Genomic DNA, 12,055 nt, shown 5'->3' with positions numbered 1-12,055 from the left:
GATTTAATTCTTCTCTTCTCTGTCCAGGGAGTCTCTTCCCTCGTCTTATTTTTATGTTATCTAGATTTTTTTATGATGAATATTTTAATTTGGAATTACAGAGGAGCCTCTGTAAAGGGGTTTCACTCTATGCTAACTGATTTATATACTAAGTATAAGGCAACCTTTTGCATATTACTTGAGACCCATATTTCAGGGAAGAAAGTAGAGCTGATTATTAAAAAATTCGGGTTCGATAGCTGGTGTGTCAGTGAAGCTGAAGGCTTTTCGGGTGGTATTTGGTGTTTATGAAAGAAAAATATTTGAAACATCAAACCCATTACTATACATAAACAGCTTATCCACTTGGAGGTTCAATGGAATAGAGAACCTCCTTGGTTCTTCACAGCTGTTTATGGGATCCCTCAAGCAGAAAATTGCAATGCACTATGGGATAAGTTGGAGGACATTGCTAATAGCATATCAGACCCATGGTGTATAGGAGGGGACTTCAACTCTACTCTTACGATAAATGACACAGGGGATCTTCCAATCTTTCTCTTAATACTTATAAGTTTCAAAAATGTTTAAATGTTTGTGGGTTAAAAGATTTGGGCTTCTCAGGGCCCCCTTTCACCTGGCAAAGAAGAAATATTAAGAGAAGGCTTGACCGTTTTTTCAGCAATATTTCCTTCTCTAATCGTTTTCTTGATGTTGGTGTGAAACATCTCCCTAAATTAAAATCTGACCATTTACCTATCCTTCTTAACTTTCAGGTAGCTAATGATGATGGGAGGGATAAACCCTTCCAATTTCTTGCGCCTTAGATTCTGCATAAAGACTATAATAACTTGGTGAAAGGAAGTTGGAATAGAACTCAAGGGCTTGTTCAAAATGTTAGGAATTTCACAGCCCAAGCAAGGTTATGGAACAAGGACGTCTTTGGACACATCTTTAGAAAAAAGTAACGAATTTTGAATAGATTAGAGGGAATCAATAACAAGTTATCTTTTCATCCTAATCCTTTCTTAGAAAAGCTTCAAAATGATCTCAACAAGGAGTATAAGACCATTTCCATCCAAGAGAAAAGCTATTGGCAACAAATGTCTAGATGTAATAAAATTAACTTTGGTGATAAAAACACAAGATACTTTCATCAGAAGGCCAATAGAATAAGGAAAAGAAATAAAGTTACTGCACTTAAAGATGAGGAAGGTAACTGGATTGATGATGTTGCTGATTTGAAGAAATGGGGAGTGAATTTCTTTAAGGCTCTCTACTCGTCAGACGGAAATAATAAGCCCTACCCTATTAAAAACCGATTCCCCAAGCTTCACAAAGAAGACTATGCTGAGCTTGCGAAGGAAGCCTCTAGAGAGGAAGTTAAAAATGCTATCTTTAACATGGGAAGTTGGAAGGCACCGGGCAGCGATGAAATCCCAGCAAAATTTTTCCAACACTCCTGGGATATAGTAGCAGAATCATTAACCAGCTGGGTCAAGGACATCTTCCAAGACCCGAGGAACATCAGGGAAGTCAATCAAATGCTGATTACTATCATACCTAAAAATCCAGCTCCGAAAAATTTTAGCCACTTCAGACCTATTAGTCTCTATAACGTGTGTTATAAAGTGATCACTAAAATTGTGGCTTCTAGACTTAAGAATTTTATGCCTACTCTTATTGCTAACTCTCAATCTAGCTTTGTGCCTGGCAGGGTTAGTGCGGATAATATTCTTGTGGTACAGGAAGTGGTCCATACTATGAGGAGCAGGAACCAAGGCAAAGACTTAATGGCGATAAAATTGACTTAGAAAAGGCTTATGATAGATTAAACTGGAACTTTGTGGTGGATACTTTAAAGGATATGGAATCCCAGAGAACATTATCAACATTGTTGCTTATTGCATTTCATCCCGAACTATGAATCTCCTATGGAATGGTTCACCATCTGAAACGTTCTCTCCTACCAGAGGCGTTAGATAGGGAGACCCTCTTTTTCCCTACCTCTTTTTTTTATGTATTGAAAGATTATCACATATGATTAACAAAGTAGTAGAGAATAGAAAGTGGGAACCTATAACCCTTTCCAGAAATGGACCTAATATTTCTCACCTATGTTTTGCAGATGACTTGGTGCTGTTTGCAAGAGCGAGCTTGTAACAGGTTCGAGTTATTAAGGAGACCCTTCAAATATTCTGTGATAGCTCAGGGCAAAAGTTCAACCTTAGCAAGTCGTGTGTCTTCTTTTCAAAGAACGTGAACCACAACATCAAGCAATAGCTTAGCCAGGATCTTGTAGTGCCACTCACATCAAATCTAAGAAGATGTCTAGGAGTCTCCCTCATTCACGAGAAATGCAACCAGCAACACTTTCAATTTGTGATTGATCGGATTGAATCCAAGCTGTCTTCTTGAAACAAGAGGACTTTATCTCTCGCCGGGAGAACTACGCTCGTCCAATCTGTTCTATCCACTATCCCTAGCTATTGTATGCAAACTATGAAGCTTTCAAAGGTGGTTTGTAATAAGATTGATAAGATTTGTAGGGATTTTCTCTAGGAAAGTAATGAAGAGGAGAAGAATGTCTACCTTTTAAATTGGGACAAAATTTGTAGGACCAAGGAAGAGGGTAGATTGGGTATTCGAAAAGCTCACGAGACTAACCAGTTATTCCTTATGGAGCTGGCTTGGGGTCTCATTCATAATAAGGACGCCTTGTGGGCTAAAGTCATGAAGGCTAAGTACGGATGTGGGAATGGCAAGGTTCCAAAAGTTTACAAAAAAACTAGCAGTTTGAATGTGTGGCAAGGAATCAATTCTATTTGGGATAAGTTTTGTAATCAGCTCGTTTGGAGAATAGGAGATGGAAAGGATATTTTTTCTGGGAGGATCATTGGGTTCCAGGAATTCCTAAACTACGAGAAGCTGCTATTATGAACCTTGACGAGAACAGAATGGCAGAAAAGGTCAAAGATTATGCGAATGAGCATGGGAATTGGGATTGGGAGAAAATCTCTCATGTTCTGCCTGATGATAATCAGTCATCTTCGCACCCTAAAAGCCCCTAATGCCTCTACAGGGGAGGATTGTGTGAGTTGGGCTCTAGCAGCAGATGGAAATTTTTCTATTAGAATAGCCTATGATGCATTTTTCAAGGATAATAGTGAGAATAGTAACATATATAAGCAAATTTAGAAATTAAAGATTCCCCAGAGATTGAAGTCTTTCAATTGGCTTTTAACTCGTGAAGCTCTTTTAACAAATAGCAAAAGGAAAAGCAGAGGATTAACTGAAGATAGTACCTGCCCTAGATGCCATGATGTCGAAGAGACGATACTCCACGTTTTGCGGGACTGCCCTTTTATTCGCAAAGTGTGGACCAGTATCATTTCCAGAGATTACCAGGACACCTTTTTCTCTCAATCCTTCCATGACTGGTTGAGAAAAAATCTTCTGGAAGCCTCTCCTTTTGTTAATGGGACACCTTGGCCTATAACTTTCACCACCACCTGTAACTTAGCTTGGAAAAGCAGAAACGAGCTTATTTTTAGTGAAGAAAGTTTACCAAACACCCAATTTAATCGCATTGCAATTAATCTTGCAGATCATTATCATTTTTCTCTAAACCTAACAGAGGTCAGTACCAAAACCTTAAGACTTATCAGAAAGGAATCAATCGGATGGGAACCGCCGGAACAGGGATGGCTTAAACTGAACATGGACAGCTCGGTGCTCCAACCTGGAAGTAGAGGGGCATGTGGCGGCATTATCCGGAATCGGGAGGGCCGCGTGAAAGTAGGTTTCAGCATGAAGATTGGAAAGTGTACCATCACTACGGCAGAGATCTGGGGCTTTTATGTCGGCATTAAATTAGCAACGGAGATGAGAATCTCCAAACTTGTGGTTGAGTCTGACTCTAAATGTGCTGTGGAGCTAATTCAAAAGACATCAATGGAGAAACACTCTCAATCTACTCTAATTCGAGCTATTAAAGAGCTCCTAGTTAGCTTGGAGAGCGTTGTTGTCCGTCATATCTACCTGGAGGCAAATTTCTGCGCAGATGCTCTTGCTAAGGCAGGGCAAGAACAAGAAGCTGGAGTCCATTACTTCAAGCTCCCCCTACTATGGTCGCACATCAAGTGCTTGCGAATAGAAATGGAATGAAATTCTCCAAAAACGTTACGCTGTGATCTTTTGTTGTCCTGGGTCTTGGACCCGTTATACATAAAAAAAAGTTTAAATTTTGTTTTATGTATATAATAATTTATTAACTAATAATAAATTTTTAAATAAAATTTTAATTTATAATAAATTAATTATTCACTTACCAAATTAAAAGAATATTATGTACAATTTAAAAAAATATGACATAGAAATAATGTAACATTATTGATGTGATAATTAATAATAATCTAAAAATATTGTATTATTAAGTTATTGGACCTAACACTTCTAAAATTATCTTTAATATTTAATTTGATTTTTTGTTAATATTTAAAATAATTTTAATTTTATCTTTATTATTAAATTTTTATCAAAAACAATTTTAATTAAATTGTTTTTTTTTAACTTTAACTGCAAATTCAACTCTATTCATAATTCTAACTTAACCCCAATTTCAATCCTAAACTCAAAACTCTAACCTCGATTCAAAATTTAGTCATAACATGCTAATTCTCTCACCACTAACAATCCCAACACTACTAGCAACCCTATTTCATTTCCATCTTATCCCACATCTTGCTGCTACCAGGCTACCACTCTAACCCAATCATATAGAAGTCATGTTAGATAGCGCTTAGAAGAGAAACAGAAACATGAAAGTGAAAGTGGAGATAAGAAGGTGAAAAATAAAGAGATGTGATGGATGTGGAGGTGACATGGACAACGACTTTGATAAGCAAATGAGCAATGGATAGGGGGTATGCGCTCTTCGATTCTATCCTTCCAACAATCGTCATCGACCTCAAAGGTGCAAAGCTAAGGCTGATGACAAAATGAGGGAAAAGAAAAACGGTAACAAAAAAAGCGATGGTAATTATGATGGGTAGAGGAAAAATGCGGTGAAGGAATATCAATGTGAGGAAGAGGATGAAGTAAACATGACAGAGGCGCGTGGAATGGGTGGTAGTGGTGGTGTTAATACGCGTTGTAAGAGAGTGAAGGGAAGAGATTTAGAGTGTGTGGGAGACTGGGAGGGTTATTAAGAGTTAAGGACTAAGGAGATTGTTTTGGGAGAATTTGGAAAAAAAAATTAATGATGAATAAAAAATTAAAATTTATTTTAAATATTATGAAAAATTGAAACAAATGAAATGTTAAGAGTGAAAAATTTTGGAGGGTAATGTTTTATTTTTGTATTTCATAAGATTATATTAGTTTTATTTATCAATAATATTGAAAGCTGGAATAGCTCAGTTGGTTAGAGCGTGTGGCTGTTAACCACAAGGTCGGAGGTTCAAGCCCTTCTTCTAGCGAGATTTTTGACTTTTAGTCATTGAGAAATGTATTTCGTTTCTGGGTAGGATTGCCATATTGTGGGCTTGTGGTTTTAGTCCAATTTAAGATATTATAGACCTTATTGGGCTTAGACCAACTTTATGGTTCCCTGTTAAAGGCCATAAGAATTCTTATACTAGCTGGATCAAAATCCATGTCTCTATGAATGTCTCAAACCAGATACGTAATCTAGCAAAAAATAAATAGACCAAATAACGGAAAAGCAAAAAGAATGTCCACCCTTAAAAAGGAAAAAAAAAAGACACCAGTTATCACTTTGCTAAAAAAAAGAGAGTATCTAATGCGTGTGTGAGTGGAGTGTGGGTGTGTGTTCTGTGTTGTATTGACAAAAAGAAAAAAAATTGTTAAAACAAACGGCTAAGCTTTGTGCTGAAAATATTGTTTATACTGTAATGTTTTATAATTATAGAAGAATCAGTTACTTATTTTTTTTTTGAGACTTTTTAATGCATTAAAAGGTCTACTATTTTATACACTTGAAAACATTAACCTCTTAGCTAAAGTACGAATTTGGTTTGAAGGTGTATATTGAATTCAGGGAAACAAGAAAACAACCATGCTTGAGTTTGGGATTATCTATGCTTTGTTATGACTCGTGAAGAATTTGAATGGATTTGTGGCAAGTGGCAGCATCACTTTCAAGAATTTTGAACACCCAATCCGCCTTTTGAACGCACCCAGACAGACTTAATCAAGTTGTGGCCAAGAAGCGAGGATTATGCCATTGTGGATAGGCCTTTCATGGCCTCTTTTACTTTCCAATGTGTGTGCATAAATATCTCAATTTTCAAGTTATGTTCATTTTATTTTCACACAAAATAATGAAAATATGAATGACAATGAGTTGCACATACATACATCATAACATGCATGCTCCTGTAAATGCAGGTACCAGAGAATTAGGTGTCTCAAGTCTAAACTAAAGTCTTTTTTCTCCCTATTTTATTCATCTTATATATATATATTAGTAATGTAAATTATTTTTATTATTTAAAAATCAGTATTCAAAATTTAAATGTTAGAATTACTAACGTATAACATAAATAAAATAGAATAAAAACTTTCGTTTTTCTCAGAAGATCATAATACTAAAATCAAACTATATATCAATACAAAAATATTATGTATACATAAAAAATAAATTATTAATTTTTTTATGTCCACGAAATATGATGGATATAAACGTAAAAAAATGTGATAGTTAATGAATTAAAATTTATCAGCAAGATCTGAATACTTAAACATAATGATATTATAAATAGAGCCAATGATTGAAGTGCACGTGTGAAGGGTGGGTCTTCCCAAACCGTGGCGCCATGGCTCTCCTTACTGAGTCACAGGCACTCTGAAGATGGATAACAATAACAACTAACTATCACACAAATACACTCTCTGTCTGAGAGAGAGAGAGATGGCGATGGCAATGGCGCTTCGGAGGCTCTCATCTTCCATAGACAAACCTCTCCGCCCTCTCTTCAATGCCACTTCCGTTTGCTACAAGGTCTGTTCTCTCTCTCTCTCTCTCTCTCTCTCTCTCTTTAGTTGCTGCCGTTTTTATTCACTAATTTCCTTTCTTTCCTTTATTTCTTTTCCAAAATTGGTTGTTGTAGTCATCGTTGCCTGATGAAGCTGTCTACGACAAAGAGAGACCAGGAGTTACAGTAAGATATCACTTCAATTCATTTCTACTATAGGAAAAAAAAAGAAGGTTAATTTTGGTTGTAGTGTGATGGTTTCGATTTCAAATTGTTGGGATTTTCAGTGGCCAAAGCAATTGAATGCCCCGCTTGAGGTTGTTGATCCTCAGATTGCTGATATAATTGAGCTCGAAAAAGCTAGGCAATGGAAGGTAATTTTGTTTACATACACATGTTATTGGTCATGAGACTCTTCATTTATGCAGCTACAATTGTTGCGTGCAATGTGATTGCAGAAACCATGGAACAACAAAATTATTTCTGTTTTAATCGTGGTTCTGTTCAAAATTACCGCACCTAGGGAGAACATTACATAAGGATTGGAACTCAGTTTTTTCTTTTTTCAGTAGCTTGTACTTATTAGAATGACTTATCTGAATATCACTTTTTTGGGGGTGAAGGGGCTTGAACTGATACCGTCAGAGAATTTCACTTCAGTCTCTGTAATGCAAGCTGTTGGCTCAGTCATGACTAACAAGTACAGTGAAGGATATCCTGGTGCAAGATATTATGGTGGAAATGAGTATGTCGCTCACTTTTCTTCTTTGTGTTCGTTCACCTCTGGATAATTCAACAAACACAATAATATACAGTGGCTAGCATTTTAGATTTTATTATGGACTCCTGCTTCTAGTCCAATTAAAAAATTGTTGCCTTTCTTCCTCAAGGTACATTGATATGGCAGAAAGACTATGTCAGAAGCGTGCCCTCGAGGCATTTAGGTTGGATCCAGCTAAATGGGGAGGTAACTGCACAATAACTATATTGGTATACCCTTTTATTTGGCTTTGTTGATTGCACATTATTTCATCTTGTTGGTCATTGGCCTGTTGTTCTAATTGTTCTAAGCTTGCAGGTGGACATGATCTATTCTTTGTGATTACCTTTTTTTTTATTTTTTTTCCCCTTTCTTCTTCTACCACTTGAGGCACACGAGTTTTTATTCAGAATTCAGAAGTAGCATTTAGGTTGAATTCTCTTGTAGACTTTTTGCTGGTTAAATTTCAAAATGAATGCTCATGAGCTTTCTTGATATTCAGTAGATTCTTTTAAAATATTTAGGTGTCAATTTTTCTCATATGTTATTACCCATAAACTGCAGTGAACGTTCAGCCTCTATCTGGGTCTCCTTCAAATTTTCAAGTTTATACTGCATTGCTAAAACCTCATGACAGAATCATGGCACTTGATCTTCCTCATGGTGGACATCTTTCTCATGGATACCAGGTATTTTCAACTTCCATCATCCACCATTTCCTGTGATAATGAAATCTATCACGTTCATGGGTTATTGGTAATTTCTTTTGGCAATTTCTTCAAGGATTAGATAGAAATCACTTTGTAGTTATTCATAAAAATTTAATGCTCTTATTACATATCTATTTATGTATAATTCTTATTAGTTGAGACTTTGTGTTTACTATTGGCATTGCTTAGTGTGATTGTGACAGTTAATTAGGATTCATTACATGTGTGAACAAACTTTCTTTTTTCTTCTCTATCCAAGAAGCTCTTTCATTAATTTGTTCTGCCTTCTGTTTAATTATATATATGATAGACTAAGATTGTTTCTGTTGTCACGATGCAGACTGACACCAAAAAGATTTCTGCAGTCTCGATTTTTTTTGAGACAATGCCATATAGATTGAATGAAAGCACAGGATACATTGACTATGACCAGGTATTGATTTGGCTACTTCCGTAATAACAGATTATTGCTATTTGCATAATTAGCTTGATCATATTTATTTTAGTCGCCACGAATTAAAGTATTCATCTGATATACATATAGCAAGTTTAGTTACAGACCGCATGCATATAAATTAGAAATCAAACAATTTTACTTCATCGTAAATAATTTTTTGAACCTCTTAAAATCAAACTCAAGCTAATCCGATATTTTTTGTACCCTTTTGTGTAATATTATCATCGTTGTGACATGAAAATCTCAAAATGCAGATGGAAAACATGGCTAAACTCTTCAGGCCAAAATTAATTGTTGCTGGAGCCAGTGCTTATGCACGCCTGTATGATTATGCACGTGTACGCAAGGTAACAAATTGTATGTTAGTTTTTATAGATTTTATGTTGTACACATTAAATGATTTTCAGGAAGGCCCAACGTTGAATTCATGAGCATGTTGCAGGTGTGCGACAAACAGAAAGCTATACTGTTGGCAGATATGGCACACATCAGTGGATTGGTTGCAGCTGGTGTTATCCCATCACCTTTTGATTATGCAGATGTAGTGACTACCACCACTCACAAGTCACTTCGTGGCCCCCGTGGAGCTATGATATTCTTCAGGAAGGGAGTTAAAGAAACTAACAAACAAGGACAGGAGGTAAATTGCTTAGATTCATTTGACTTTGTTTTGTTCTTTTCTCAATCTGAAATTTCACTTTTATTTATAGGTCCGGTTTGTGCTGTTTTAAATTCATGACATTGGCCAAACATCGATACAGTAATTCTTTTTTTTTTTTCAGGTGTTGTATGACTACGAGGACCGAATCAACCAAGCTGTCTTCCCAGGACTGCAAGGTGGTCCGCACAACCACACCATTACTGGTTTGGCTGTTGCATTGAAGCAGGTATGCTCTTTGTTTCTTGATTCATATTTTTTCAGTTGTGACAGATTCTGATGGAAAAGGTCTATTTTTATTCATATTATATTATTATGGTTCACCGTTTATGTATATATTTGCAAGTGCCAGAGACAATAAATTGGATTTGTAGTACCCTGCTTTTTCATCTTAGCATAATATGAAGGTTTCTTGGGGGTGGATTTGGAGATTGACCTAATTTGAATGATATCAATTGGATAATGCAAATGGGTGGGAGGAATAAGTTTCAAAATCTTTAAATGATACTCTTGAAACCAAATTGTCTGAATCCATACTGAGTTCTTTATTATTTTAACTTTGTAAAATATTGCTATTGCAAGAATGTTCAGATATGCTCTGTGTACAGTATTTATAATTCATTTCCCGTGTGAATGCAGGCTACAACTCCAGAGTATAGGGCATATCAAGAGCAAGTTCTCAGCAATTGTTCAAAATTTGCACAGGTGCATTACAAATGACAAATATTTCTTGTTGTGTCTATTGGATTCTATACCACAAAGTGTTCCAAATATATAGCCTTTGTTATGTACTGATGGAATCTTTGACATTTTGCAGGCTCTTAGTGAGAGAGGCTATGAGCTGGTTTCCGGTGGAACTGAGAATCATCTTGTTTTGGTGAATCTTAAGAACAAGGTAATGCACACATCTGGCTTGCTTTCATAGAAGCTTAGATGGGTGTACTTTTAACACAATAATTATGGCATCTAATGCTAGTTGCTTGTGTTATTAGATATCACTTGGTAAGCTTTTGAGAAAGTGAGACAATATTCAGAATTGACCTTATGGGAAGAAACTCCTACCTATTTTTTCAAAAAGAGTCACTTCTTTTTATCAAACAAGTACACATCCATAGTCATACCACACTAAAACGAAGTTACTAGCTTTGCTTGTGCTTTAATTCTGGAACATTTTGTATCCCCTTGAAAAAGGCCTATATTATGCGAGATCCAAAAACTAGAGCTGTGACTGCATTTTATCCTAAATAATCTTATTAAGTAATGTTAAAGTGAGACCAATGCCTTTCCCAATTATTTGTGCAGGGAATTGATGGCTCCAGAGTTGAGAAGGTGTTGGAAGCTGTTCATATTGCAGCAAATAAAAACACTGTTCCTGGAGATGTCTCTGCTATGGTTCCTGGTGGCATCAGGATGGGTACAGACTCTTCAATTGCTTATATTGAGATTTCAATGTCTTTTGTCATTAACTTGATAGCTCTTGTTGATTTCAGGAACGCCTGCCCTTACTTCTAGGGGATTTGTTGAGGAGGATTTTGTCAAGGTAGCGGAGTTTTTTGATGCAGCAGTAAAATTGGCTGTGAAGATAAAGGCAGAGAGCAAAGGTTCTTAAAACTTTCAATATGCATAATTGTTTTCTATTCAGAAAATTCTGGTTTAAATTTTAACTTGTTGCTGAGAGATTGCAGCTGCTTAATTAAGCTAACTTGTGGTTTGTTGTTGAATATTTTTATCAGGAACGAAATTGAAGGACTTTATGGCCACAATCGAGTCATCTTCAACCTTTCAGGCAGAGATTGCAAAGCTCCGCCACGATGTTGAAGAGTATGCAAAGCAATTTCCAACCATTGGTTTCGATAAAGCAACCATGAAATACAAAGATTGAGGAGAGAAAATGTTCCAATAGGTATGCATTTTGACGATGTAACCATGTTTTCAGGCATTCTAGTTCCTTGATGATTTCGTACTGTATTTTAGTTCTTCAAGATAAAGAAATCTTGCATTTGACATTTCTAACTGAAGATCAAGTTTCTTAAACTGGCACATTCAAAATCCTTGTTGAAATTTCTCTCACGAATTCAGTTTGCATTGTGACAGGTCACACCGTGGTCTTATTGGCATGCAATTCAAGATGATCAGTTTCTTGATTCATGTTACAGGACGCTAAGAGGATAACATATAAAATTTAGTCTATGTATGAATCTAGAAAAACTTGATCATTATCTTCTTGAAATGTATCAATGCATATCATATGTAATAAAGGCTTCAACTACAAAATTTCCAGAATAGATGCTTGTTGACACCTCCCTCCCCATTTTACGCGATTACAATCCGATTGCAGGAAATAAATATATCTCTTATAAATCAAATGAGTCTCTTTCACTGACACCAGAATAGTGCTGATATAAATTCTTAAACCTCAATGGTATTACACTATTACTACCTTTTTCTTTCTTTTTTTTTTTTTGCCGGTTAAAATCAATGTGTTTGGTGGAA

The 12,055-nt window shown here is 36.0% G+C and overlaps 1 protein-coding gene and 1 non-coding gene across 2 annotated transcripts; both read left to right on the top strand.

Moving 5' to 3' along the window:
* Nucleotides 1-5,385: 5,385 nt before the first annotated feature.
* On the top strand, nucleotides 5,386-5,459 carry TRNAN-GUU (transfer RNA asparagine (anticodon GUU)). The gene has a single exon. It is a non-coding gene; the product is annotated as a tRNA-Asn (tRNA).
* Nucleotides 5,460-6,781: 1,322 nt separating this feature from the next.
* LOC107480987 (serine hydroxymethyltransferase, mitochondrial) lies at nucleotides 6,782-11,861 on the top strand. The gene is made up of 16 exons (XM_016101187.3): nucleotides 6,782-7,003; nucleotides 7,113-7,163; nucleotides 7,265-7,351; nucleotides 7,601-7,722; nucleotides 7,868-7,944; nucleotides 8,302-8,426; nucleotides 8,788-8,880; nucleotides 9,159-9,251; nucleotides 9,347-9,544; nucleotides 9,687-9,791; nucleotides 10,202-10,267; nucleotides 10,380-10,457; nucleotides 10,865-10,976; nucleotides 11,053-11,163; nucleotides 11,296-11,465; nucleotides 11,657-11,861. Exons 1-15 carry the CDS (start codon nucleotides 6,914-6,916, stop codon nucleotides 11,442-11,444), a joined length of 1,557 nt encoding a protein of 518 aa, XP_015956673.1. The 5' UTR covers nucleotides 6,782-6,913; the 3' UTR covers nucleotides 11,445-11,465; nucleotides 11,657-11,861.
* Nucleotides 11,862-12,055: the final 194 nt, after the last annotated feature.

Source organism: Arachis duranensis, chromosome 3, assembly GCF_000817695.3.
Source record: "Arachis duranensis cultivar V14167 chromosome 3, aradu.V14167.gnm2.J7QH, whole genome shotgun sequence".
NCBI lineage: Eukaryota > Viridiplantae > Streptophyta > Magnoliopsida > Fabales > Fabaceae > Arachis > Arachis duranensis.
This window is presented reverse-complemented; position numbering and strand designations above follow the sequence as displayed.